General features: G+C 52.8%; 1 protein-coding gene across 3 annotated transcripts; it reads left to right on the plus strand.

The window, feature by feature from the left end:
- Positions 1–1,272: 1,272 nt before the first annotated feature.
- Positions 1,273–25,130, plus strand: TEF (TEF transcription factor, PAR bZIP family member). Of its 3 annotated transcripts, none has more exons than XM_036072628.2 (4): positions 1,273–1,466; positions 15,170–15,487; positions 20,131–20,351; positions 21,523–25,130. In XM_036072628.2, exons 1-4 carry the CDS (start codon positions 1,364–1,366, stop codon positions 21,736–21,738), a joined length of 858 nt encoding a protein of 285 aa, XP_035928521.1. In that variant the 5' UTR covers positions 1,273–1,363; the 3' UTR covers positions 21,739–25,130. The 3 variants fall into 3 exon arrangements, with proteins under 3 accessions (XP_035928521.1, XP_077932806.1, XP_035928520.1); XM_078076680.1 differs by lacking the exon at positions 1,273–1,466 and adding an exon at positions 10,560–10,707; XM_036072627.2 differs by lacking the exon at positions 1,273–1,466 and adding an exon at positions 11,011–11,215.
- The last annotated feature ends 1,665 nt before the right edge of the window (positions 25,131–26,795 follow it).

Consider the following 26,795-nt stretch of genomic DNA (forward strand, 5'->3'; position numbering starts at 1 on the left):
AGAAGGGAGGGTAATTAGAGGACAGGCAGAGGGCTGTTGGGGAGGGGACAGGCCAGAGAGGTTCCTGGAGAATTTTTGCTTCTGTGCAAAATAGAGTTTTGGAAAGCAGTAAAGAACTGCCTAGAAATCATCTACATGCAGGGAACCAAATGCTTATTGCATCCAATTTGGAGCGTCAGAGACATGGAACCAGAGCTGAAGGGAACTTTAGAGGTCACAACACTGAGGAGTTTGGGAACTGAGATCCAGAAGAGCCGTGTGGCTTGTTCAAGATCCCACATCAGTGTGGCACAATCACGAGCCTGACACCATCCCCCCACCCCCACCCCACCAGCCAAGTCTGATGTCGGTCTTTGGTGGAGGGGGACATACAGAACCTTGGCTTTGATCACACATTCAGGTGGCCTGGGGACCACAGAGGCCAGTGTCCTGGAGAGAGGGCCAGAGAGCAAACAGCCAATTGCCACCGAGGTCTGCAGGACGGGCTGGGAAGCAGGACATCACGCAAGACGAGTCTAAGCCAGGTTTACAGAGCTGCTCCCTTTCAGGGGTGCCTGCTCTGCCTGCCCCCCCCGGGGCTGGTCTGCTGGGCCCCTGCCTCTCCTCCCCTCCCCAGAAGACCAAAGGAATCCCAGGCTGCAGGTTTTCTCACTTCTTTCAGGAGAGCAGGCTTCAGACTCTGCAGATGGTGCAAAATCCCCACTTACCCACCCCACATGCAAACCTGCCTGCAGGACACGCGTGCCTCGCATAGAGGTATCGGCGGCGAGACAGGCCAACCACCGCTCCAGGCTCGCGAGCTGCAGGTGAAGGCGTGAGGCCCCCTCCTGGGCTAGTGTGTGCGGACACACAGGATGTCCTTTGGGCTGAGCTGCCTGGGGCGCCGGGTCTCAGGTCCCGGCCCACACTGATTTCCACGGCCCGCCCTCTGCTGCACTGGGCCACCAGGCCCCCTCGGCCGAGTGTGCCTGAGTGTGCAGGGCACACTTGCTGTGGGCGTGGAGCATTCTCACTGTTCTCACCTGGCAGGCCCTGGTTATGGCTCCCGGCCTGGGGGAGAACTTCCCTTTGCAAAGTTAGGTAACAGGCCGGGCTCTCCGCGAGAGGATTGGCGCGGTGGCTCCACGTGCCGCGGCTGGCGCAGGGCCAGGCCCGCCCTGCCAGGCAGCGGGAAGGGAAGGCCTGGCTGCAGCCCGAGCTGGCGGGTGGCCGAGCCGGGGGTGGACGGGTGGGCCGGGGCCCCTACTGCCCATTGGCTGCCTCGGGCTCCCGCCCCGCCCGCCTCCGAGCCTGCGGCTCCCGGGCCAGCTCCTGCGTCTCGAGCAGCTTCTGAACTCCCCGAGCAAGCACCTCCTGCCGGGCCATGTCGAGCTGTGACCGGATTGGAGTGGCCCCTGCCATGGACATGCCTGAGGTCCTCAAGTCCCTGCTGGAGCACTCTCTGCCTTGGCCAGAGAAGAGGACAGGTAGGAACGGGGGTGGCCTGCGTTGGCTGGCTGCCCATGTGCTGGGGGTGGGGGGGGTGCGGGGGGGCGGGACGCGGTCACAGGCACAGTGGCAGGACGGGCATCTCCGAGCTGGGGAGGGTCCCCGGTCGGGGTCTGCGCCTGGCCCCTTCCTGGGCAGGAGGAGGGCTGGGTGCAGAGAGGGACACAGTGGGGAGCGCCACTGCAACTCAGGGGCCGCCTCCCGGGCCTGCTGGCTTTGGGAAGCTGCGGCCAGCGTGTGGCCACTGACAGGTGCGGTGCTCACGTGGGCCGAGGGCAGGACCAGAGCGCCCTGCTGAGAGAATGCACCGCACGCTGTTTATTAAGTTCCCTCCCTCTGCGTGTTGGGTGGCTGCGGACTGGCAGCGACTGTCTCCTGTGCCTGGAGGAGAGCCTTCCCTCCTGCCTCCGTTCGCCTGCTTCAGCTCCCGCTCGCTGGCGGGCTGAACCCCTGGATGGGATGGAAGCTGTTATGTAACAGGACCACGGGCTCGCGGCCCCAGTTCCTAGGAGACACAGGCAAACACGGGGCCAGGGAGCCTGCAGAGGAGGGCGTGGACGGGGGACAGAGCGAGCAGCCAGCACCAGGTGTCTCCTGAGCTCTGCCTGAGAAGCAAGCCATGGCTAGATGTGGGGGCCGGCCTGCTCAGAGTGCTCCCTCCTGATCCGCATGTCTCCAAATCTCTTCTGTTCTAAGATGTCAGGGGCTCAAAATCCACATGTGCCTTTAAAGGAGCCCGGCCGTCCGAGGCTGCCGGAGTCTGACTTAGGAGCCCCACGTGTCCCCTCAGGGGACCTTTCTCGGGCTCGCCCTCATCCTGCTGTGCTGGCACCTGATCTATCTCATCACCAGAGCCCAGTTGTCCCCCCAGGACTTCCTTCCAAAGGACTCTTAGCCATTCCCAAACTCCAGAACCTGAGGACAGACACCACAGGCCCTGCCCTCTTTCTCACCCCTTGGGGAGTGAGGAGGTACTGCCTAAGGGGGGAAGGTGGCTCCCCGAGCTCAGGGCAGGGTCCCTGCGGGCTCTCTCACAGAGCTCTGGGCCCAGGCCCCTCAGACCACACCCTGTGGTTTGAACGCTGGGCCAGACGGGGCCACCCCCCCAGAGGCGGGCATCCGAGAAGGAGTTCCTATGCCCTTGTAGCCTCAGGACCCCAGCTGCTAACCAAGAGAAGCCCATCTTCTCAGGAAACCCTCAACTTAGCCCGGCAGATAAACCGCAGCTGACTTTCTTGCCGTCTCTGAAGGGCCGTGTGGGTGGGTGATGCTAGAAGTCCTTCCAAAAGCTAGAGGCAGAGGGTTCCCTTTTTGGTCCAGACACCCAAGGAAGGTAGGGTGCCTCGGGATGGCCCAGCGCATGCACAGGGAGCAGCTGGGTGGACAGCAGCTCTGCAAGGACAGCTCTCAGCTGGGCAGAAAAGTGTTCTCGGGGCGATTCGGGGCACTGCTCCTTGGACCAGGACAACAAAGCTCTTGAAATGTGGCTCCCAGCTGATCCCTGAGCCCTGTGACTGCCGGAAAGTCCCCAGTGCTTACTGTGGGTGGGCAAAATCGGGGTCCAGCACTGCGGGGACTTGCCCAGGTTCTCAGGCAGAGCTTTCCCAAGAGCTGACGAGTTCTGACTGAAGATCAGTTTGTCTGGTATGGCTGGGTTGGTCCAAGGGTCATGAACCAGAGCCTCATGCCACCTCTTATCACTTTCCCATGGGGCATCTCACTGAGGGTCAGAAGCATGAGGTCCCATGGGAATGACAGATGCCAATGGGTAGATAAGATGAGGGGATGAAGGTTGAAGACCTAAAGGGGTTAGTGCACCCCACAAACACCTCACCCCAAACCCACCATCACCACTTTCCAAAGCTCCCAGACTTTCCACAGCATTTTTTTTTTAAGATTTTATTTTTAAGTAATCTCTACACACAACGTGGGGCTCCAACTCATAACCCTGAGGTCAAGAATTACATGCTCCACAGACTGAGCCAGCGAGGTGCCCCTCTCCATATCTTTTATAAAAATAAATGTATCTACCTGAAAACCAATATCCCTTGGTAAAAAGAATACATATACTACACAGAACTAGAATTTCCAGCAGTCATGTAGCAAGTACTTTATAAGGTCTCTCCCCCTGGGTCCCCCGACCCTGGCATCTGACCTCAATGGGAGGAAGATGAGAGAAACAGCTAGTTGCCCCAGAAAGCAGGCCTGCCCTCAGGATTGCTCACCCTTTGCTCTGGTGTGAAAGGGGTGGTTTCTGCACAGGGGACTGAGGCTTATTTACAAACTCCCCACTTTCTTCACACATTTGGGTCATGTGCAGAGCATATCTTGGGTCCAGTGTGAGGGCATTTTAGAAGCAACCCCTGCAGAGTGTGAGAAATCCCAGGTGCACTCTCGCAAGACCCTGCTCTCCCTGCAGCCTCTCACTCCATGTTCTAGTTCAGAGATGCTCCCGGAGATCCAGCCTTGGGACCCCTCTCCCTCTTGCTGCCACCGGGTCCCCCAGCAGCCTGCACAGACCTCCACTTCTTTCCTGTCCCTAGTCAAGCAGAATTTCTCTAGCAGAGCTGACCAGGCTGGAGCCTCCCTTGGCTTCAGGTCACAATGGCCACCTGGTGGCCCCTCACTCTGGTCAACAGTTTGATTTTCCTGAGGACAGACAAATCCATGTCCAGCAAAAAAGGGGGTCTGTACTCCAAGTCCTGACTCAGTTTCCCCTCTGTCTCTGGTTCCTGATCCCTCAGGATGATTCTTGTTTCCACCCCTGCTCTTTCTGGGGGATCCTCTTCTGAGGTGATTCTGTTCCAGGTGGCACATTCTATCTCTCACTTTCTTCTCCAGCTTCTGGAAGGACCCTGCTTCTCTCAACCACACTGTTACATCTTTACATCTTATCTTTCCCTCAACCCATGGGGCCTCAGCTGTGCTCAGAGGCTGCCCCCCCCCCACTTTTCTGCCAGCTTTGGTCGCTCGGGCCTCCTTTCCTTTGCAGGGAGCCATGGGGCATGAACCCACACCCAGAAGTGGGACAAGGCCCTCACTTGGAGCTGGGCAGGCAGGGTCCCCACCTCAGGGAGCTTCTGGCTAGAATCACTTGTGGGCCACCCAGCAGGGTATCCTTGACAGACCCCTACCCCCAACCTGTACAAGGTACAAAGCCAGGATTGGCTGACTTATCCTATGGGAAAGCCTCTGCAAACTGTGAAGTGCTACACTGTTTTCTCTGTGAGGGACAAAGAGCCGCTGGGCCTGGCATTATGCTCCTTCCACCAACATCACATTTGTAATCTGACCCTCCATTCCCCTCTTTCTACCCTCCTTCCCGCGGATATTCTCCTTGAAAGAACTGGATGTTGCAAGTTTGTGGGAGCGTGCGCGCGTGCACACGCACACGGGACTGTCTCCTTGGAAACCCGCGCTGAGGCTCCGGGGGCACAGTGCCACTGTCGGCAGCTACCCATGCCCGCGGTGCTGACCGGAGGAGGGGCTGAATGAGAGGCCGCATCCCAGTGGGACTCACTAGGGCAGAGGCAGGGGAGCACGGGCAGGGCCTGGGCGTCCTCCCCTCGGAGGACTCAGGTAAGCGGGCCAAGAGCTAGACTCAGTGCAGCCTGGGCTGTCCTGAGCTTGGCCTCAGGAAAAGTCCATGTGGTTGCCTCCACTCCCAGCCTGGCGGAACCAGAGAGAAATGGAGAAATTGTGAAGTTTGCTTTCAGGGAAAAGGAGGGGGAGGGGGGACTTCACCGTTACTGGGCACGTTAGCTCCTTTAATCCTACCACTTCTAACTGGTGAGGAAATGCACTCAGAGGGATCAGCTCCCCTCGGGACCAGCCTCTCTTCTTGGCTCCCCCGCTAGGGCCTCAGAGCCTTCTTTCCTATTTGCTCCCCACCATCACCGATCCGAGAAATGTGATCAATTCATGCCTATCGCGTGCCAGAAACTGACAGTCGTGTCCAGGGGTGGCCCTTGCCGATGGTTTTGCATCTCTATGAGCCTGACCCAAGGCTAGGCTGCCACGGGAATGAATCCTAATTCTAAGAGCCACGTTTCCTGAGTGTGAGCTTTTTGGTTACCATTTGTGAAGCGGCTTTGCAAGGGAGGTATGATTATCCTTTCCACGATGAGGAGACAGATGCTCGGGAAAGGGAAGGCCACATACTTATCAAGGCTTCCAACCCAGCTCTGCCCGTGGCCAGGCTCCTCCTTTCCCCAGGACCTCTTCAGTCATCCAATCGCCTAGTGAGTGTTTGCTACACTTGTGGCCCCGGGGGTGAATGACCCAAACACTGCCCCCTCGCCTGTGTTTGTATTCCGGTGGGGAGAGACTGACAGCAGTGAGGAGGGTCAGGGCCAGCCTCTCTGAGGGGGTGACATGGAAGCAGAGGCCCAGAAAGTGAGGGAGAGTGAGCAACACAGAGAACTTTCAGGCTGAGGGAACAGCACCTGCAAAGGCCCTTTCCTGGGTCAGGAAAGACACGTATTTGAGGAATAAAAGCCACTGTGGCTGCCGAAGGTGAGCAAGGGAGGGAGAGAAGGAAGAGGTGCGGTTGGAGAGACCCGCAGAGGGGAGAACCTGCAGGGCCTTGAAGATCCTAAAGAAGAGTGAAGCTGTCCTATCCCTGCCCCCCACCCCACTATGCAATTAGGCTGAGTTAACTTCAACTGAGCACTTGCTAGGTGCCAAGTGCTGTTCTCAGCAGCGTGCCTGAATTGTTTACTTTTGACATTCAGGCACAGAGAGGTTAAGTAACTGGCCCAAGGTCACACAGTTAGGGAAGTAGTCAAAGCGGGAATTAAACCCTGATGGTCTACTCCAGAGCCCACACCCTACCACTGCACCATCAATGCAGATTTTACTGGAGAAACCGTGATTGTCAGTGGCTGTTGAGACATGGCAGAGGCCGGAGGTGATGGCTTCTCTGGAAATGGCACTCCCGGGGCAGCTCTCCGTCTGTAATCTGAACCCTGGGAGTGGACAAGAGGCAAGCCAAACAGGAAACTCACACTGAAGAGATGGGCAAGAGTTAGTGAAGAGCCTCCACCCACCACTTCTCCTCTAGAACACACTGATACCAAGGTACAAGCCACAGCCCAGAACCATGCAGCAACAGGTATGCGAGTTGTGGGCCAGGCTTGTGCTGGGGGACTTGCCATTAAGGATGGCTCACGTTTGTTATTCCAGGTTCCACCATGAATCAACACAGTGACTGCTATTTAATGTTAATAATGTTCCAAATGTATAGGACTTGGCTCTGAAAGATTTTGTCAACCTTCCTACCAGCCCTGCCAACAAAGCGAGCCAACAAATATTTACGGAGTTACTACCCTGAACCAAGTTTTGTGCTCTCCTGCATTGGGTACTGGCAAAGCCCACAGATAACTGGGCTTTGTGAGAGCTCAATGGAAGCCTTCTCATTGTCCTGTTCTTACACACACACCATGCTGAGTAAAGTCAGAAGATTGGAAGAGGTGCTGTCCTACTGGATGCTGACTATGTGGCCAAATGGATCTTTGTGGGGGTATCTGGCCAAAGGCTCCCGTGCTGGAGTTACAGCTCCTCTGAAATTCAAATTTAAATAATAATACTCTGAATCAGCATTGTGGCTTAATGAAAGGCACTTGTTCTGCATATGCTCAATTAAGTTGGGGTTTTTTTAGTAAGTTTTTTTTAAAAAAGGCTCCAAGTCCAGTGTGGAGCTCAATGCGGGGCTTGAACTCATGACCTTGAGATCAAGACCTGAGCTGAGATCAAGTCTGACTGACGCTTAACCGACTGAGCCACCCAGGCACCCCTCAATTATGTTTTTAATTTGGGTTGGTTAACAGGTTTCTGAAGCACTAAAGAGAATTCAAAGCCAGTCTAGCTCTGGAGAATGGAATATTTCACATCCGTGTTCTCTGCTGTAGCTTTGACTCTAGAACCCAGCCTCCCAAAATAATTCTACTCCTGACCCAACAAAACCTGAATGAAGGGGAAGGGTAGTGGCCCACCCACTCCATGACATACACTGTTCAGGTGGGCACTTGAGATTGCTTCTCACATATTATCCTCATAACCGCTCTGTGAGGTAAGCATATCCACCTCGGTTTCTGAGCGACAAACAGGAGGCTTAGGAGAAGTCATTTGCCCAAGGCCAGGTGGCTAGTCAGCAGCTGAGGGGAGGAGACCCCACCCATGCCTGCCCCCCAGAACCATGTTTCCCTCAAAAAGTCACTGCGTTGAAACCCTACCACTAAAGAACACTGAGGTACCACTTCATACCTTTAAAGTCTTAGCCATGTAATGACATGTTCTTTTTGTGGAGTTTTATTCTTCGTAGGGCTCACATACACTATGGAAATCAGCTAATTCTCACAACATCTTTTCCTCCACTATGAGAAGGGGTGAGGCCACGCTGTTATTCCCACTTTACTGACTGATAGGAGACGGGGTAGACAGAGGCTGCCATGGTTCTTCTCCGGTCAGCTGGAGAAGGAAGCCCAGAATGTAATGGCTCTCACCCCGCCTCCAGGGTGGTGCTGTTGAATGCTGCCAGTCCACAACATAGCTAACCTCCTAGCTTACAAGCAAGCACGAGAGAGGACATGTTTGTAATGTTCCTGCAGTGTTTGTGACACACCATTTACCCTGTGGTTATCCAGGAGAAAAGGAAAAAAAAAAAAAAAAACCCTTTCTGGGGAGTGTCAGGACACGAAAAGAGATTGGAATCAAAACTGAGTTTTATTTTTTTAAAGATTTATTTATTTGAGAGAGACAGGGACAGAGACAGAGCATAAGCAGGTGGAGGGACAGAGGGAGAAGGAGAAACAGACTCCCCTCTGAGCAAGGAACCTGATGCAGGGCTCAATCCCAGGACCCCTGGATCGTGGCCTGAGTCGAAGGCAGACACTTAACCGACTGAGCCATCCAGGTGCCCCTCAAAACTGAGTTTTAAAGTCCCAACCTGCTTGTCTTGCTCCTCACAAGTGTCCCTTGCCTGTTAGTTTAGTTGCTCCGGGCTGGGTGGTAAATGGAGTTGGCATTATGCCTTTTGGATAACTAGCTTACAAAGAAATCTGAATCTTTACTCCTTCCTACTATACCCACCCTTGTTATAAACAAATGTTATAACTTTCCATTGTTAAATTATTGCAAATCCTCCTCTAATACCTTGAAAATTGTTTTCCCCTTCAATAATGTCACATTAGCCATGAAAATAGACATTTAATTCTAATGCAGCAAGTCTCTCCATGGCCAAACCAGCCATTTTTGAAAAAGCTTCCTGTCAGTTTCCTTGGGCTACTCTGAAATTTGTTTCTGCAAACCTCTAGGTCCGTTTCTCCTAAAGATATCTTTTTGGTTTTTTTTTAAGATTTTATTTTTAAGTACATCCAATGTGGTGCTCAAACTCACAACCCTAAGATCAAGAGTCCCATGCTCCACCAACTAAGCCAGCCAGGCACCCCCTAAAGATATCTTTGCTTAGCCATATACATAATTCCCACCAAAGTTCACAATGCAACAGATTTTCTGTGCACAATTTAGTATTTCTACTAAACAGAGAATCGGCATACACCACGAGTTGTATGCAGATCTGTACCCATGAGTTTTAGTAAAATTACGAAAACTACCATTTGTTGCCGGTTTACAGTTGTGCAGTGCATTGGCTTATGGAAACCTCAAAGGTAGACTCTGTCCTACCTCCATTTGATATACCAGGAAAGGAGGCCTGGAGATGTGAAGCAATTGGCTGGAGGTATGAGCCAGAACGTAACCAAAGTGTAATGGGTGCAGCAGTAGGTACTTGAATTTGGAGTCAGATGCCATCAGCCTGTCCCAGCCACCTCCCAGAATCCCTTCAAACCTCTTGCTTTCCAGGCCTGCTTAGGGGCCCAACTTCTTTTTCCTCAACTCCCAGCAAAATTCTGATTGCATCAGCGGGACAGCTTTCAGCTAGGCGGGTGTTGGCGGTCACACACCTATCCCATGCACCAAGGACTGCACTCCACCATTCCCAGTCTGACTGCTGGAAGGCCCAGGCTCGTCGGTGAGAAACCAGATAAACAGGCCAAAGCCCCCACCCCCACCCAGGAAGTTTAGACAGGGAGAGTCTAGTACCGTTTGGGTGCAAAGCAGAGTGTGATTTGTGCTCTAATGAGGTACAAAGTTCTGGGCCCCGTTTGGGATTAGCTTCCTCTACCGTCCCCACATTTGTGTACCCTCTCACATTTTACACTTTCACAGGTTTCCTGAGGCATTCCCGGGGAGTATTTGTGTTTTAAGAGGACGTTCGCCCACAAAGTGTGTAATCGGTACTCTGTGTAAAGGAATCTTGTTTTGTTTCGTTTTTCCTTAGGAAAAGGAAGGGAAAGTCCTAGAGAGGAACAGAATTGCAGAGCCGTTTAGGAGTTTACAGATTAGCCCAACCCCTTCATTTTATGGATGAGGAAGCAGGCGCAAGTGAAGCCACTGGACTTTCCCAAGGTCGTAAGCTAGTAAGTGGGAGGACGGAAGCGTGTACCCGGGCCCTGGCGCAGGGCCGGCCCTTTCTCTCCACCCGCGGGCCTCAAGAATGCGCCCTCCACGCTTGTGTTTATCTGGCTGCCACACCCGCACCAGAAACCGGGATCAGTGGGGAACCTGACACCCCCGTCCCGCCAAACCGCCCCCCCGCGCAGTAGCGGCCAAGCTAGCTCGGGCCAACCCAACGGGTAGGGCAGGTCGCCGTCTGCGGCCCTGCCCTCAGCCAACCTCTGCGTCGCGGGCGCGCGCTGGGTTTTGCGTTCCTGTCCCACGACTCCGGGCAGAGTCCCCGGAACAAAAAGGCCCACCCCTCCCCTCCCCGCCGCAGCCTCGCACGTGCTACGCCTCGTGCACCGCCCCGGGCCCCGCCCCCGCCCTCCATTGGCTGCACCGCGCCTTCCTCCTCTTCCCCCTCCCCCCGCTACCAGACTCGGCTGCGGCTCCACGTGACCCGCGGGGGGGATGGCCGTGCGGCCCGAGCGGGCGATTTGATAGGCTCCCCCGGCCGGCCTCACCACGCCCTGCCCAGCTTCCCTTCGGTGGCGCGTCCGGGAGGTGGAGAGATTGAGATGAGAGGGAAGAGGGAACGGTTGCGGTGGTCTGGGAGGAGGGCGGGGGTTATGAAGAGGGAGGCAAAGGTGAGACCGCAGGTTGAGGGTAAGGGGCTGCGGCCGAAGAGGGCTCATGACACCGACTCCAGCAGGCGCCAATCAGGTGACACAAAGGCGGACGGGGCGGGGCCTCCGGCGTTGCTCCTCACCTGGCCCCACACGTGCCGCGCTAACCCCGGTGTCCTAACCAATCACGGCCCGGAAGGCTGCGCCTGCCCAACTTACAGGGCAGACCAATCCAAAGCCGCGATCCGGGGAAGCTGGCCTGGCCTCATGAATAATTAATATGCCAGAGCCTGTCCGCAGGCGGGGTAGGGATGGAGGGAGGTGGGGGTGCCGCTGGGCGCCTGCGCAGTAGCTGCCCGTGTCGGCAGCTGCTGCGGGTCGCACGGCTCCGGCCCATCTCGGGGGGCGGGCGGGGGAGGCGAGGCGCGCGAGCAGAGCGCGGGGCACGATGTCGGACGCGGGCGGCGGAAAGAAGCCGCCTGTGGAGCCGCAGGCGGGGCCGGGCCCGGGCCCGGGGCGCGCAGCTGGGGAGAGGGGCCTGCCGGGCTCCTTCCCACTGGTCCTGAAGAAGCTGATGGAGAACCCCCCGCGGGAGGCGCGCCTCGGTGAGGGGGGGGGGTCTGAGCGCGCCTGGGGGCGGGGTTTCTGCAGGGGCGGGGCCGTGCGAGGGCGGGGCCGGGGAGGTCCGAGGTCAGGGTGTAGTTGTCCTGCGGAGGGGCCTGGAGGGCGAGGCAAGGGGTTGGGAAGAGAAGGTTGGGGTGACTGGAGAGAGGCTAGGTCAGATGGGGGTTGCGGGGAAGGGGCAGGAGGGAGAGGGTGGGGTGGGGGTCGTGGTGAGGGGGTTCATTTGGGCAGCCTCACGGCGCCCGCGACGTGTAGGGGTTCCTGAGGAGGCCGATGGGGGTCGTAGCTGCCAATTAAAGGACGCTCCAGGGCGCCTTCTCTGGGGACGCCTGCATCAGAATCATTTGGGATGCTAGTTTAAAATGCTGGTTCCTGGGCCCCACCCTTCGCCCACCGAATCTGCCGCAGCTGGGACAGGAATCCGCATTTGAAGGAGCACCCCCACCTCTGTGATTCCAAAGTACACCAAAGTTTGAGAAGCCCTGATACACGGTGGCGGATTGTCTTTGTATATGGACTTCCCCACTTCTGGGAGGAGGACCTCTCTTCATCCCTGCGTGTGCGGATCCCCAGCTACTCGGTACACACAGGAGATTTTCTGCTGCTGAGGTGGGGGAGGGGTGTCAGGAGAAGGGATTCGAGGTGCCTTCCCAGGGGGAGGTTGGGGCGAGGCAGGTAGAGGGATGAGGGTCAGAATGAGGCCACTGTGGCACCTTCACCCCGTTGTTTGGGGCTGACCCTAGACTTTGGGGCCACTGTAGCAGGGCTGGGCTGCGCCTTGTTTCCTAGGCCACAAAGGTCCGTGGAGACTGTGTGGAAAGCAGGTTTGGCCCTGTTTTTTGGCCTGAGAACATGAGGTTCAGGGCACAGGAGGAATGCCACCTATTGTGAGGTTTTAGGTGCACTAAGGTATGCTTTCAGTCTGAGATCTTTGAATTTCTAAGAACCATCAGTGCTAGTTCAAGGATTTGGGAAGGAATAAGCCTTCTGTGAATTACCTGTCTTGAGGAATTAATTTTCTTTTTAAAAAATGCTATTTTTCTTCCTTTCCTGGGTGTGTTCTGAGGTTCCCATCTCTGTGGCTGTCACTGTTGTGTTATAAATAGCTTCAGCACATCAGGTAAGGCCAGGCTCTCCCCTCCTGCTTTGGAACCTCATGTGCCCAGACCCTTTTCTTTGTTTTGAAGGCAGTGCTTTATTCCAGATGTGGGGATGAGACAAGATGCTGGAACAGGTGTACACATCTCTCAGGTTCTTTTTCAAGATTACCAAGTATCAACCATCGATAACAATAATTCTACCTTACGTTTGCACAGTGCTTACAAAGCACTTTGACATAATCTTATTTAGTCTTACATAGCAGTCCTGTAAGATATTATCCCCACTTCCCAGATGAGGAAAGCTGAGGCTCAGAAGGTGAGGATGCTTCCTCAAGGTCACCTAGCTAAGCCTTACAGCTCTCAGCCTGGTCTGGTGCTTTTTACTGTATCACTGGCAACCACTGATGTCCATCCCTGTGACCTGTGCGATGGGCCTAGTCCTCTATCATCTCTTATAATTAAAACTCTGATTATAATTTATTAAAAAATTATGAAAACACTGATTAAAAATATTCTTGGGGTGCCTGATTGGCTCAGTCAATAGAATATGCAACTCTTGATCTTGGGATCTTGAGTTCAAGCCCCACGTTGGGCATAGAGCTTATTTAAAAATAAATTTAGGGGTGCCTGGGTGGTGCAGTCAGTTAAGCGTGTGACTCTTGGTTTCAGCTGAGGTCATGATCTCAGGGTCCTGAGATCGAGCCTGGCATCGGGCTCCTGCTGAGCGTGGCATCTGCTTGAGATTCTTTCTCCCTCTCTCTGCCCTTCCTGCTGGTGCTTTTTGTCTCTAAAATAAATCTTAATAAATAAATAAATAAAATTTTAAAATAAATTAAAAGAATAAAAACTTGAAAAATATATTTTTTCATTGCTTACAGCAGGTAAAACCTGGAACTTATTGTTCCTTGTCCTTCAGTGTGGCTGTTTTTCTGTCCTTTCCCTTTTCCTGCCTCCTTTGAGCCCCATGATCCCACCCAACATGGGTCACAGTCGTTTCTGAACAGAACGTAGAGTCAGGATCTCAGAAGAGGAGAACAGGGAGGCCATCTGGCCCACCCAGCCCACCAGAGCTTGGCTTCCTTATTTCCCATTTGGTTTTAAACCAAAGCTTGGTACAGGGGCGCCTGGGTGGCTCAGTCGTTAAGCGTCTGCCTTCAGCTCAGGTCATGATCCCCGGGGTCCTGGGATCAAGCCCCTCATTGGGCTCCCTGCTCAGCGGGAAGCCTGCTTCTCCCTTTCCCACTCCCTCTGCTTGTGTTCCCTCTCTCGCTGTCTCTCTGTCAAATAAATAAAATCTTTAAAAACAAAAAAAACAAAGCTTGGTACAGTAGGTAGTTGCAACAATTCAGGTTAGAAGCTATGACCAAATTCTGTTTGTCAAAACTTGCACCTTTTTAACACACTGGGTGTGTCCATTTTTATTGGACCAACAGGCTGATTTTTGGCTGGCTGTGGTCTAGGAGTCCATGCATGACTGGTTTATTTCCAACATAATCATATTTGATTTCTCTTTTTCCTTCAGAATCCAGAGTTCAAAGTTGTCTCCCTCAGTTTGAAAGCCCATTATGAACTTGTCATGATTTTATCTCCCACTTCCCTGATTAGCCTCCCTGTCACTTTGATTTCCTTCTAACCTTGTCACATTTCTTTCATCCTTTTTTCTTAATTTGCCCTTTCTTGGATACCTACGTGCATAGCTTTTGGGCTGAGACAATTAAGTGGGAACCGTCCGCACTAATTGATTAGTTTTGCTTTGAATGGGAACGAGCTTTTTTTTTTTTTTTTTTTTTGGAACAGTCTTTTCTTCTTCAGCTCCACCCCCTGTCCTTCCCAGAAAACCTGCCTTCAGTCTTCTCTGCTTAATCAGGGATAGAGGTCTCTTGAAATGGTTGTTCTGAAAAAGGTCCTGAAAAGACAGCTCCAAGCCGTCTCTATCCCATAAACCTAAAGGGAGTCAGTTTGCAAACCCAGCATTTTTCATTCAGTATGCACATTTCCCCTCAGCTTGCTCCTGTAGTGGTCCTTGAGATGTAGAAATGAATCAGACATAGTCCCTGCCCTCAGTGAGCTCACAGCAATAGCGAATGCCTGCTGTGTTCAGGAACCCTACAAGACACTTTCAAATGTTATCTCTAGGGGCACCTGGCTGGCTGAGTCAATGGAGCATGCGAATCTTGATCTCTGGGTTGCAAGTTCGAGCCCCACATTGGGTGTAGAGATGACTTAAAAATAAAAAATCTTTAAAAAATGTGTTATCTTTAATCTCCACCAAAGAGGCTACTTTATCCTTATTTATGGTAGAGTACACTGAGGCTGGGAGAGGTTAAGTAACATGGCTAAAATCACACATCATAGCAAGTGGGTGGCAAAGCTGGGATTCAAGCCCTAGGCTGGGTTCCTGTGGAGAAGCGTGGCTGGAGGGAACAGGACGGGAGAACACGAAAGTTCTTGGTCTGAAGAATCTTAAAATATCCTTTCCTAAAATATTACTAAGATAATCAGAAACTCCATTTCCTCCCTGAAGCCTCTCTCCTGCAGATGCCAGTCCCACAGCCTATTCTGAATTAATCCTGGGACCCCATCAGGCCCCAGAACTTGTGAAGGACATTCTGGGAAGCCCAGGCATGGGTGGGGCCACACTGCCAGCTCTGAAGGAGACCAGTGGGCCTGGGTCCAACAACAGGTTATAACTGGAGAGCAGAGTGGGCTCATGAAATTGATGGGCTGGATCAGGGCTCAGATGGAGAGGAGTCAGCCCCGAGAGGTGCACAGCTCACCTCCTGAGATTGAATTACCCTCTTGTGTGGTGTCTCAGCACAGATTTTGTGTCTGCAGATAAAGAAAAAGGGAAGGAAAAGCTGGAGGAAGACGAGGCTGCGGCAGCCAGCACCATGGCCGTCTCAGCCTCCCTCATGCCCCCCATCTGGGACAAGACCATCCCTTACGACGGCGAGTCTTTCCACCTGGAGTACATGGATCTGGATGAGTTCCTGCTGGAGAATGGCATCCCCGCCAGCCCCACCCACCTGGCCCAGAACCTGCTGCTGCCTGTGGCCGAGCTGGAAGGGAAGGAGTCGGCCAGCTCTTCCACGGCATCCCCACCATCCTCCTCCACTGCCGTCTTTCAGCCCTCTGAAACCGCGTCCAGCACAGGTGGGTGCCTGGCCACCCGGCCCATCCAGAGAAGCCCCGTTCCCACTGAGGGCTGCTGAGCCCATACACCCAGTGAGCCCCTTCTCTCAGAGGAGGTCCCGGTGGGCCTGCAGCGTGGAGAAATCCTCTGCACCCCATCCTTGAGCACAGTCCCCAGAGGCTGGCGACGAAAATAGCAGCCACATCAGTGCAGCCGGGGCCTTTCTGTGGGCTGGCTTGCTGCAGATGGCTGGGACAGTGGAGTGAGCCCTTCCAGTCTGAGGCTTTACAGCATAGAAATCCTGTGCTGCTTTTCCTCAGCACTGCTCTTTCCGTCTGCATGCACTTTGCCACAGCTTGTTGGGCAGCTCAGGCAGTAGTAATAATAATAATAATAATAATAACAACAATACCAGCTAACATTTATTTAGCACTTACTCCATGCCAGGCATTAACACATAATCCTCACAAGAACCTTATGAGATTGATACTCTGATACCTTTCTTACAGGGTGAGGAAACTAGAAGTAACTTGCCCAAGGTCACACAGCTGGTAGGTAGCGGAGGCAGCACTTGAAGCCGGATGCCTGGCCCCCCAGCCACGTACGGCTTAGGCACTGGCGTGGGGAAGGCGTTCCTGCTTCCAGGACAAGCATCATCTCTGGGACTCCTCCTCTAGCCTCTTGTCCTTTTTCTGTTTTACCTCTTGGGGTGGATGGGTTGGTTTTCATGCCGCTTGGACACGAACCCTTCAGAGGAGGCATGGCCGCTGTCTCAGGGAACCCTACGAGGTTTTCTGCAGGCTCAGTTACAGGCACACAGGCTGATGGCTCCCAGGAAGGATCCCAGGAGCTGGTATGGAACCCAGGGGACCCACCCCCAAGGAATTCTCATGCTTTATTTTTATTTATTATTTAACTTTTTATTATGGAAGCACTTTCCAATACAAAAGTAAGAGACTACTATATGAACCTTCATGTAACCATCACTCACCTTTCATAATTCTTAACTCATAATCCATCTTGTATTCCATAACCTCTTCCAGTCTCTCACCTCATTATTTAAAATCAAATCCTGGGGGCACCTGGGTGGCTCAGTCGGTTAAGCGTCTGCCTTTGGCTCAGGTCATGATCTCCTGGGATCGAGCCCCACGTCGGGCTCCCTGCTCAGTGAGAAGCCTGCTTCTCCCTCTCCTTCTGCCTCTCCCCACCGCCCCTTGTGCTCTCTCACTCTCTCTCAAATAAATAAATAAAATCTTCAAAATATAAGTAAAATAAAATCCTAGATACTATATCATTTCATCTGTGCATATTTCAATATGTACGTAAAATGTAAGGGTTCTTTTAAAAAGCATAACAGAAATACCAGTTTTACATAAGAAATTGACAACATATCCATCAGCATTCAAATTTCCAAAAAGTTGTCTCAGAAACGTTACTGTTTAGAGGGGCGCCTGGGTGGCTCAGTCGGTTAAGTGTCTGACTCTTGATTTTGGCACGGGTCGTGATCTCAGAGTCATGAGATCAAGCCCCATGTTGGGCTCTGCACTCATTGGGGAGTCTGCTTGAGATTCTTTCTCTGCCCACCCCCGTGCACGCACGCACACTCTCTCAAATAAATAATCCTTTTTAAAATGTTACTGTTGAGTCAGGATCCAAACAAGACGCCCAGATTTCATTTAGTGATGTCTCTTAAATCTTTCATAATCTGTGGCATCCCCTCTTTTTTTTCTTTGCCATTTATTTGTTGAAGACACTGAGTCGTTGGTCCTGTAGAGTTTTGCACAAGCTAGATTTTTCTGACCATATCCCTACAGTGCCATTTAACATGTTCCTCTGCCCCTTGTTTTTCTCCTGTAAACTGATTCGATCTAGAGGCTTCAGCTGATTCCAGCTGAACTCTTGTTTGAAGGCAGCTCATTTTCGTGCTCATCAGCTTGTCCCGGAAGGCTGGGTCCGTGTGTGGGAAGGGGACAGAGCTGGAAATGAGTCCTCATTTTATACCGTAGGCAATCTAGGTGTCATTTGCCTCTGATTTATTTTTGTTGTTGTTTTAAGATTTATTTATTTATTTTAGAGAGAGTGCGGGGGGGCGGGCAGAGGGAGTGGGAAAGAGAGAATATCAAGCAGACTCTGAGCTGAGCACGGAGCCCCACATGGGGCTTGATTCCACGACCCTGAGATCATGACCTGAGCCAAAACCAAGAGTCAGAAGTTCAACCAACTGAGTCACACACGCGCCCCATTTTGTTTCTAAGTAAACCTTCTCAATGAAGTTTGGCATACAGAAGTGCCCATTTCACAGCTCGATGCATCTTCACAAAGTGAACCCACCCATGTGACTACCACACAGATCAGGATATAGAACACTGTTGGTATCCCAGAAATGCCTTGTGACCCCAATTCAGTCATTACTACCCAGAGGTAATCACTATCCTTATTTCCATCACCAAAGATACATGGGATGGTATATTGTATATGTGTGTATATTATGTATTATGTTTGTTTTGCCTATTACAATTATGTTTATAGTTTGACGTTTATAAGTGCTTATAGCTAGCATTATAATACACATATAAATTACATGGGCATCAGAATCTCTTTACACTAACAAAATATATCTACAAAACATACTTACGGAATACTCCTGTGGCAGAAGAAAACCACAGTGCAGGTAAAGTTTTATATTGAAGAATTGTACACATGGTAGAAATGAAAGGAGAATTCCCTCTCTAATTTTTCAGTTCCTTCTGTTAAAAGACATAAGTAGTATGTATGCTCTGTCTAGCTGCCTTTCCTCAAATTTGTGAGGAAATTTATATCGTACCTATAGCAGTTTTCTCATTCTCATTGCTTGAATGATTCCATTGTATGATCATACCACGTTTATCCATTCTATGGTTGATGGGCGTTTGAGGCATTTCTAGTTTTAGGTTATGCACAGCCCTGCCATGGTCATTTACATGCGTGTCTTTTGGTGATTACATCTGTGCGTTTCTATGGGGTTGGGTCATCAGACACGTATACGTTCAGGCTTTGTAGGTTCCGCCACACAATGTAGAAAGTGTTTGCAGCCGTGGCTGCCCGTCCCAGCAGGGTGTGGGAGTCCTAGTTGTCGGGCTTTAGCACCCTGGCTGTCTGTCTTACGGGTGTAGGGTTTGGCCGCTGCGGTGCTCCCACAGTTAGCACATGGGTGCCTGGTCATTCACTCTCCTGGTGTTCAGCCCTTTTAGTAATTAACCCCCTCTAATGGGATCCACTGAGTTTATGTGCACGATCCAGTGAAAACCTATCATGTCACCCCTCTGCTCAGAACCCTCCAGGGGCTTCTCCATCTCAGGGAAAAAGTCAAAGTCACTGGCACTGTTGACATTTGGACCAGATCATTTTTTTGCTGGGGTGGAGGGAGGGACTGTCCTGTGCATTACAGGATGTTTAGCAGCATTCCTGGTTTCTACCCACGAATGCCAGCGGAACCCCCGCTTCCCTGTGTGGTCACATGTCTCCTGCGGGACAGAATCACCCCCTGTTGAAAACCACTGCTTTCTGGGGATTAAAAGCACTGTATTTTATGTTCTCGACCTGTCCTATTACTCTCTCCTCCCATCCTTCCCCCTCAGCTACATTGGCTGCCTCTCTGTTTCTTGCAGACCACTGCCTGCCTGTGCTCATCCTGCTGCACTTGATGTTCACTCTGAAATGTTCTCCTCCCAAATAGCCACACGGCATCCAACACTCTTGTAGATATTTTTAATTTATCTTGTGTAATGTCAGCCTTCCCCCGCTAGAATAACATTCCACGAAGGCAAGGATTTTTACTTGTTTTGTGCACTTTTGTCTTTGCAAGGACAGTTTCTGGCATATGGTAGATATTTGACAAATATCTGTTGACCGAATATTTTGTGTACTCCTATCAGTAGCATTGAATGAGCAGGCCAAAGATATGTTGATTTGTTTTTTATAACTTATCTCTAGTAATGCACAACCTTTGAATTCTGAAAGTGCCTTTAATCCAATGTCCACTACAAAGCCGGAAAGGGGTGGCAAAGAACAAGGATTCAGAGTCAGCCAGACCCAGACTCAAATTGTAGTTCGGTCCCTTACCATTTGTGTGACCCTGGGACAACCAGGTTGTGTCTCTGAGCCTCAGTTTCTTCATCTGTAAAATAAGGTTAACACCTGTCTGCCTTTGAGAGTTGTCCCGAGACTGAATGAGCACATTGACTGATCTGCCTCAATGGATTCAAAAATGGAAGCCATTTCGTTGTTCAGTCTGTGTCCCTAGCCCATAATAGTTCACAGAGAAATTCAGCTGTTTCTCATTATTTGAGAACTTGAAACTGCAGGAAGTTAAGGGGGTATAATGATTTAATGTTTTGCTTAACATTTCTGGGGGGAAAAAAACAATCGGAAAATCCTCTCTTTTTCGAGAGCCTCTGTTTCCTTTTGAGCATTTTGTTCCTACAGGAAAGAATTCTTTCCATATTTGTGTTCTTGAGTTGAATCACTTATGCCAGCCTGGAGGCTGACGCTGTTGTGGTTTTTCTTCCCTGCAAGTGGCAGAGGCTGGTGCAACCTTGAGATTCAAGCAGGTGTCTGGGTGTGGGACGTGAGTCTTTGCTGTCCAGGGGGCTGCTTCAGGACCACCTGCCTCTGTGTCTTTCAGAATCCTCCCTAGAAAAGGAGAGGGAGACACCCAGTCCCATTGACCCCAACTGTGTGGAGGTGGATGTGAACTTCAATCCTGACCCTGCTGACCTGGTCCTCTCCAGTGTCCCTGGCGGGGAGCTCTTCAACCCTCGGAAGCACAAGTTTGCAGAGGAGGACCTGAAGCCCCAGCCCATGATCAAAAAGGCCAAGAAGGTCTTTGTCCCCGATGAGCAGAAGGTAACCTGATATCTGTTATGAATGAAAAGCTGAACCTTCCTCCCATTCGATTTTATGTGGAGGACCCTCTCTCCTTGTGGACACTGTTTAGAAAGGCATGAGTTCAGAGCACAGAGCCATATCCTGCAGCAGTTGGTAGAAAGAAAGGGAGTCAGGTAACATTTGGCCCCAGTGTGACTCCCTGTAGCTTCTGTCTTTTCTTACCGGCCGCCACCGTGGTGATGTTCCCACTTCCCTGGCTTTGGCCCAGCCTTCGGGCAAGAGCTCACTAGGCCACAGGAACTGGGGTTGAACAAGCCCTTGCTTTGAAGGACAAAAGATAGTTGTAAGTTGCCATCCCCAGGGAGGAGCAAGCAGCTTTCAAGCTGATGCTTTTGTAGGAACTCGGAGAGTGGGAGGGAGAGGAGGATTTTGTAGTCTTTCCATCCTTTCTTATGAAAAACTCAAAGGAACCTATTTCATCCAAGCTTTAGAATCAGGCAGACCTGGGTTCAGACTCCACTTTGCCGCCTAGAGCTCGCCGGGCCTCAGATGCCTCATCTGTAGAGCGGGAATAACCACTCCCGCCTCTCAGGAGGTTTCTGAGGCTTCAGTAACCGTGACGGTGAAGATGGGAGACACTTGTGTGGTCCTTACCATACGCTGGGCACTAGCACAGGCCCCTTGCACACGGTAACTCATTTATTCCCCAGACGGCTCTGTGCTGGAGTCACTGTTACTATCCCACATCGTAAAGGTGAGGGACAGGAGACAGTGAGAGGCTAAGGGGCTCACACGGTTCCGCCGCCAGGAAGTGGCAGAGCTAAGATTTAAACTCCGGGAGCTGGACGCAGGGTGCAGGCCCTTAGCCACAACCAAAATGCCGAAGTGAGGCAAGGGGTGGACAGTGCTTTCTCTTGAAGTAGCCCAGAGCCGGGAATCAGCAAAACCCTGTCCCTCCACCGCACATCCCAGCCAAGGACTTTGTTTCTGATTCCACCTTCCTGCGGAAAGGTTAGGGCCCCTCGGTGTCCTTTGCACATGCAGCTCCTTCCCTGGGGTCCAAGCTTCTGGCTGGCTGCACCAGATGAGTTTTAAGAGGAATCTGGGGTGCTGGGTGCTGGTAGGAGGGGAAAGGTTGGGTTCCCTCGTGGGGGAAGAGGAGAGACCCACAGAGGACACTTCCCCACAGGACGAAAAGTACTGGACGAGACGCAAGAAGAACAACGTAGCGGCCAAACGGTCCCGGGATGCCCGGCGCCTGAAGGAGAACCAGATCACCATCCGGGCAGCCTTCCTGGAGAAGGAGAACACGGCGCTGCGGACGGAGGTGGCTGAGCTGCGCAAGGAGGTGGGCAAGTGCAAGACCATCGTGTCCAAGTATGAGACCAAGTACGGGCCCTTGTAACCCGCGCCCCCACTCGGGCAGCGCCGCCTGCGCCTCAGACCTCTGCCTGGGGGCTCCCTGAAACCCCCCGCACGCGTGGAGACTTATGACTCGTCACGGTCGAACGGGGGCACACCTGCTCCAGGAGCGTTCGCGTTCAAGCTTCATTATCACGTGGCCAGCGCACGTGGCGACTTCCCTGGGGGGCCGGCCTCCTCACCGTGGGGGTGCGAGAGAATCTACGTAGACGGGTGAATCAGCCTTAGTTTCGATCCTTGGGTGTCCCAGTTGAATCGGAAGGGGACCTCTGGGGTACAGAGCTCCTTTCACAGGGGGCTCAGGCTTCCCTGACTCTCCCCTGGTCTCCGGCCTGGGCCATTGAGCCTGTCTGCACAGAACGAGTCATGATCCTTGTCACCCGATGTCTTCTCAGGTAGCGGGGCGCATTTCCAGGTGGGGCGTGTCTGTCACCCACCTCACCCTCCCCGGAAAGTCTTCGAGAGACACATCCGTTCCCATCTCCCTCAGAGGTAGAAAGACAAAGCAGCTCCTCCGGAGGGGGCCAGGCCACAGGAGCAGGGTCTCTGCACAGCCTGGGATGGGGTGTGGGTCTGGGGCCTGCAGCCGAAGTGCACCCAGCTGTTCTTCGCTCCCACACCCCTTTGCTCCTGTGGCTCTGAGGCCTGGAAGCCAGGGAGGAGGCCCTGGTGAGAGGCTCTCCCCATGTTTCATCTGCTTCGGAGGAGGGACTCCCAGGGCGGCTGGTCTCCCGAGTCTTGACCACAGTGCAGAGGGAGGCCTTTTCATCTCCTCTTCTCCAGGCCACTCGTGGAGGCCCCCTGAAACTTCTTTGTCTCACCACACTGGGCCTTGGAGCCTGCTCTTTCTTTTCACCCAGTGATCATGCTCAGACCTTGGATTTAAAAGGAACCCCCCCCCCCCCGCCCCCCACTCGCCTAGGAAGCTTAACTTCCTGGAGCCAGGATGCCCCGTCGCATGGTGTTTAGAAAACCGGCCTCCACGGCCCCATACACTGTGGGTGGAGAACTGGGGCACGTTTCCCAAGAAGTTCCCCTGTTTTCTTGCTCTGCTATCCAGTGTGGGCCAGGCCAGAGTCCACTTTCCCTAAAAACAGAAGAGGGCTTCCTAATTCTTGCTTCAGGATCCCTCCCCCATGCGAGCTGCCCGGAGTGTCAGCCCGCAGGACCCGGTGAGGGATTGCAGGGGTCACAGCTCAGCTCTTGGGCCATTCACTCGGGCTAGGGGCCCCTCCGTCTGCGTCCCCAGGAGACACCAGCCGCCCACATGAGCCGGGCTGTCGTGTGGAGGGCAGAGGTCCTCGCAGCTGTGGCTCCAGTCCCTCCCAGCTGCTCCTTCCTCTTGTGTCGGCGGACTCCGTCGTCCTTTGGCTGTACCTGGAAGATTCATTGAGGAAAGCCGTGGAAGCCTCTGCTCACTGTGGTCAGCTGGGGCACCTGGAGATGGGTGTATTTATTTGCTCAGGGCGGGTAGCCTGTGGTAAAGAGGGGTCAGAGGCGACAGGCGCACTTTGTTGTGTTTACCACTGGCTTTATTTAAAGTGGTGGCTCCGAGTCCCAGGCCCTGACCCTGAAAGACTTTTCACAGCAGATGTTAAGACCGGGGGAAACCATGCACTGGCCATGGACCACACCCCAGGGGAATGCCACAGCCCTCCAGGGACCTGCACACCTGCCCTTCCGGGTACTTGACAAAGGTCCCTGAGGCCAAGGGAGGCCACCCCCTCCCTCCTGATTTTGACTTTGTGGTTCTATAGAACCGTGTTCACTCTCACTCTCTTATAACCACAACAGGGCCGTTGCATCCGGCATGTCAGTGTCCTGCCCTGGGCAGCTCGCCCGTCCGGACACTCTCTGTCTGGTCTGGCTACCCACCAAGAGGGCAGTTCTCATTTTGTAATTCGGAGAAGAGCCTCCAGCTTAAACGCTCTTCATTTTCTTTGGCCAGAAAGTATACGGTTTGTGTTGTGTTTTGTTTTGTTTTAAGGATGGACATTTAATCTCTGGTTGGTGTCCATGTTCCCCCCGCAGCGGGTGGAATGATGGCTGATGTCTCTCCTCTCTGTCTCACCTTCTGCCTGCTCGGTGCCCTCCTTTTCCTCCCCGCTGGGCAGTGGGTGTCTGGTTCCTTCCCAAAGTGCTTACTTGGAAAGAGTGTGGCCGCTGGCCTCTTTCAGAAGAGCTCCTTTGAGCCAGGAGCCTGGCAGGGACAGGAAGGGGAGGGGTCCATGGAAGGTTGACATTTTGGGGAAGAGGAGTGCTCAGGTAAAGCGTGTCTCCTTCCCAGGCCTAAGAAACAGGTGCTTGGAGCAGGAGAGGGCTGCTGCCTGCTCAGTATCTGTCAGGAATTGGGAGTCTCCTTGACTCCCTCCTTGGGGCCGACAGCCAAAGAGTGCGGCTCCTGGGCTCAGATCTTTGACATCTAAGGAGCACGGGAGGCTAGGGAAGCCAGCATAAATGGCTTCCCGTCCGTTTATGATCGCTTGGGAAGCTCATGCCTTCCTAAGCTCCCTGTCTTCAGCTTCGTGGCAGCCTCATTGCAACCTCAGAACAGACAAATCATGAATGAGCTAGAATGTTGAAAGAATATACATGTAATAAATGTATATCTAGAAATAGAAATATATATATTTAGAGAGAGCTTTCATGATGGCTAGCACCTTGTGGAGGACCTGGGTAACTCTTACCCTTGGCCAAAGGAAGGGGTTTGCCTGTCCGGGTCCTGAGGTTGGGGAGAGCACTGGGCAGTGACCCTTGACTCTGGGTAAGCATCGCCCTGCTGAGGGGACTGCTGGGGCCCTGGGCAGGCAGCTCATACAGTCCTCCAGCCTGAGGCGGGGTGGCAGGCCTGGGAACCAGCAGAGGAGGGCCCCTTTGTGCTGGGCAGCTCTCCATCCACGGCCCTGGGAGCTCTGCTCCCCGTAACACAAAGGGCCAGGAACCCCTGGTTTTCGTGGCAAAGCCCCACCCCAGAGCTCCTTTAACATCTGTTAATTAAGTGCAATAAATTTTTCTAGAAAATGGCAAAGATGACTTCCAGGTGGATATTGCTATCTTACGGTGTTGGGGATGCCAGAACACCACTTGGTTTTATTTTTCTAAGTGCATGTGATAGAGTGTGTGGGGCTCTGCGTCCTCCCCTGGGAGCCGGCATTCCAGCGGGCCCCTCTCCCCTTTACCGCTGCTGGGTGAAGGAGGCAAGGAGGAAACCCCTTCTGCCCAGCGGGAGAGGGCAGAAGCAGACCGTAGCCCGTTGGCCTTATGTGCGTGTGTGCGTGCGAATGTGTCGCTGCTGGTGGGCTGGAGTGATGTGGCAGGGAGGGAAGCCGGGAATGTGTCCTTTTCCAAACAAAATTAAATATTTTGAGATGAGAATTGTGGGACTGTCTTTTCTGTTCTCCTCCCCTCTTCCCACGTTTCCTCTGTGTGTGTCCCAAGCACCCCTGCATCACCAGCTGGGTAGTCTTGGCTACTCTGTGCCTCAGTTTCCTTATCCGTCTGCTGGGAGTAATTCTACCTGCTTACCTCACAGTGTATTGAGGAAGGACAGATGTCAGATCCAAAGTAGTTGGAACACGGAAAAGTGCGGTACAAAGGCTAGAAAGACTGGGAACTGCTCAGGAAAAGAGTTCCCAAAGAGGGGACCCTGGACGGCAACTGTGCAAAAAGGAGAAAGTACAAAGACTAAGAGTGGGGTCCTGGGGGTGGGAATCCGGGGCTTTTCCTTTTCTCCTTTGGCTGAGTTTTCTGTCTGTGGCCAGGAAACTCCCCCACAATTAGAAGATACGTTTATGCACAAGGATGCAGCCACCTGCAGGGCGCCCCCAGGTCCCCTGCTCAGGGCTGGCCCGGGGACCCCGGGGGCTTTCATCGGAGGTGGGGGCAGAAGAGGGTGCACCAGCCTTGGCAGAGCGCAGGCTGCAGATCCGCCGCCGCCTCCCCCACCCGCACCGTGTCTTCCTCCTTCTCCCTCTGCTCCCTCGGTGTGCAGAGCTGGTGGGGCCAGCAGCCCTGTTGACAACCAAGCCTGTCCTGTCCTGCCTCCCCATGCCACATGTCCTCAGTGCTCAGGGTCCCTGTGGCTTGAGGGACCAGGAACCGTCCCTAATTTTGTTTCAAAGGGGAAAAGCACTCATTTAGAGTTTGCACACGGGGTGGCAAAGTGGGCTTTTTTAAAAATGGTCATTTTACAGAGTACCAGGCTGGCTCCGTCGGTGGAGCGTGTGATTCTTGATCTCAGGGTTGTGAGTTGAAGCCCCACTTTGGGTGTGGAGCCTACTTAAAGATTTAAAAAAAAAAAATTTAAGGCTATTTTACAAATAAACAGGCTCAGAAAAGCAAAGTGATATGCCCCAAATAACAGCAGCAGAGCTGAAATTCAAACCCAGAGTGGGTTTCAAATTTTCAAGTTCAAATTCCCTGACGGTAAAGGCAGGTGGACTGTTCTTGGCCCTGGGGTCAGGGCAGTGCCGCATATTCTCTTCTAACCAGCTGCACCCTTGGGTCTTCCCACCTCCCCACAGCTTACAGAGGTCTTCCAGCCCAGCCTGCCGCTCGTTCGAGCTCCCAGGATCTTGAGTACCTTCTGCATCCTCGGCCTGGGCTGCGTGCTTTGAGATATTATCTGACTTGAATTTCACTGGGGTGGAGGGGAGATGTTAACCCCATTGTACGATGGGGAAACCAAAGTTTAGAGAAACTTCATTCAGCAAATATTTATTGTCTATTCTGTGTCAGCCGTGCCTCCTGCCCTCCCAATCTGCTAGGAAAGACAAACATTCCACAGACAAAAATAGAGAATGATGGATTGTACTAAGTCATGTGACTGAAAAGACGGGGGAACTGGGAGAGAGACAAGCAGAGGGGTCAGGGAAGACCTGTCTGCAGGCGGCATTTAAGCTGAGACCTAAAGAGTGAATGGATATGACTTGCCCTTAAGGCTCACACACAAGTTGGGCTCAGAGCTGAGTCCTCCGGGTGGCTTGTGACCTCCGTCCACATGCCTCAGTTCCCCGGGCAAACACGGCCTATCCCTCTGGC

Source organism: Halichoerus grypus, chromosome 6 (assembly GCF_964656455.1).
Source record: "Halichoerus grypus chromosome 6, mHalGry1.hap1.1, whole genome shotgun sequence".
NCBI classification, from domain to species: domain Eukaryota; kingdom Metazoa; phylum Chordata; class Mammalia; order Carnivora; family Phocidae; genus Halichoerus; species Halichoerus grypus.

Excerpts from the sequence above, each read along its gene's own strand:
- TEF (XM_036072627.2), top strand. The coding sequence starts at position 11,059 with ATGTCGGACGCGGGCGGCGGAAAGAAGCCGCCTGTGGAGCCGCAGGCG. Across the intron at positions 11,216-15,169 it reads CCCGCGGGAGGCGCGCCTCG|ATAAAGAAAAAGGGAAGGAA; the intron begins GTGAGGGGGGGG and ends TTGTGTCTGCAG. Across the intron at positions 20,352-21,522 it reads TTGTCCCCGATGAGCAGAAG|GACGAAAAGTACTGGACGAG; the intron begins GTAACCTGATAT and ends ACTTCCCCACAG.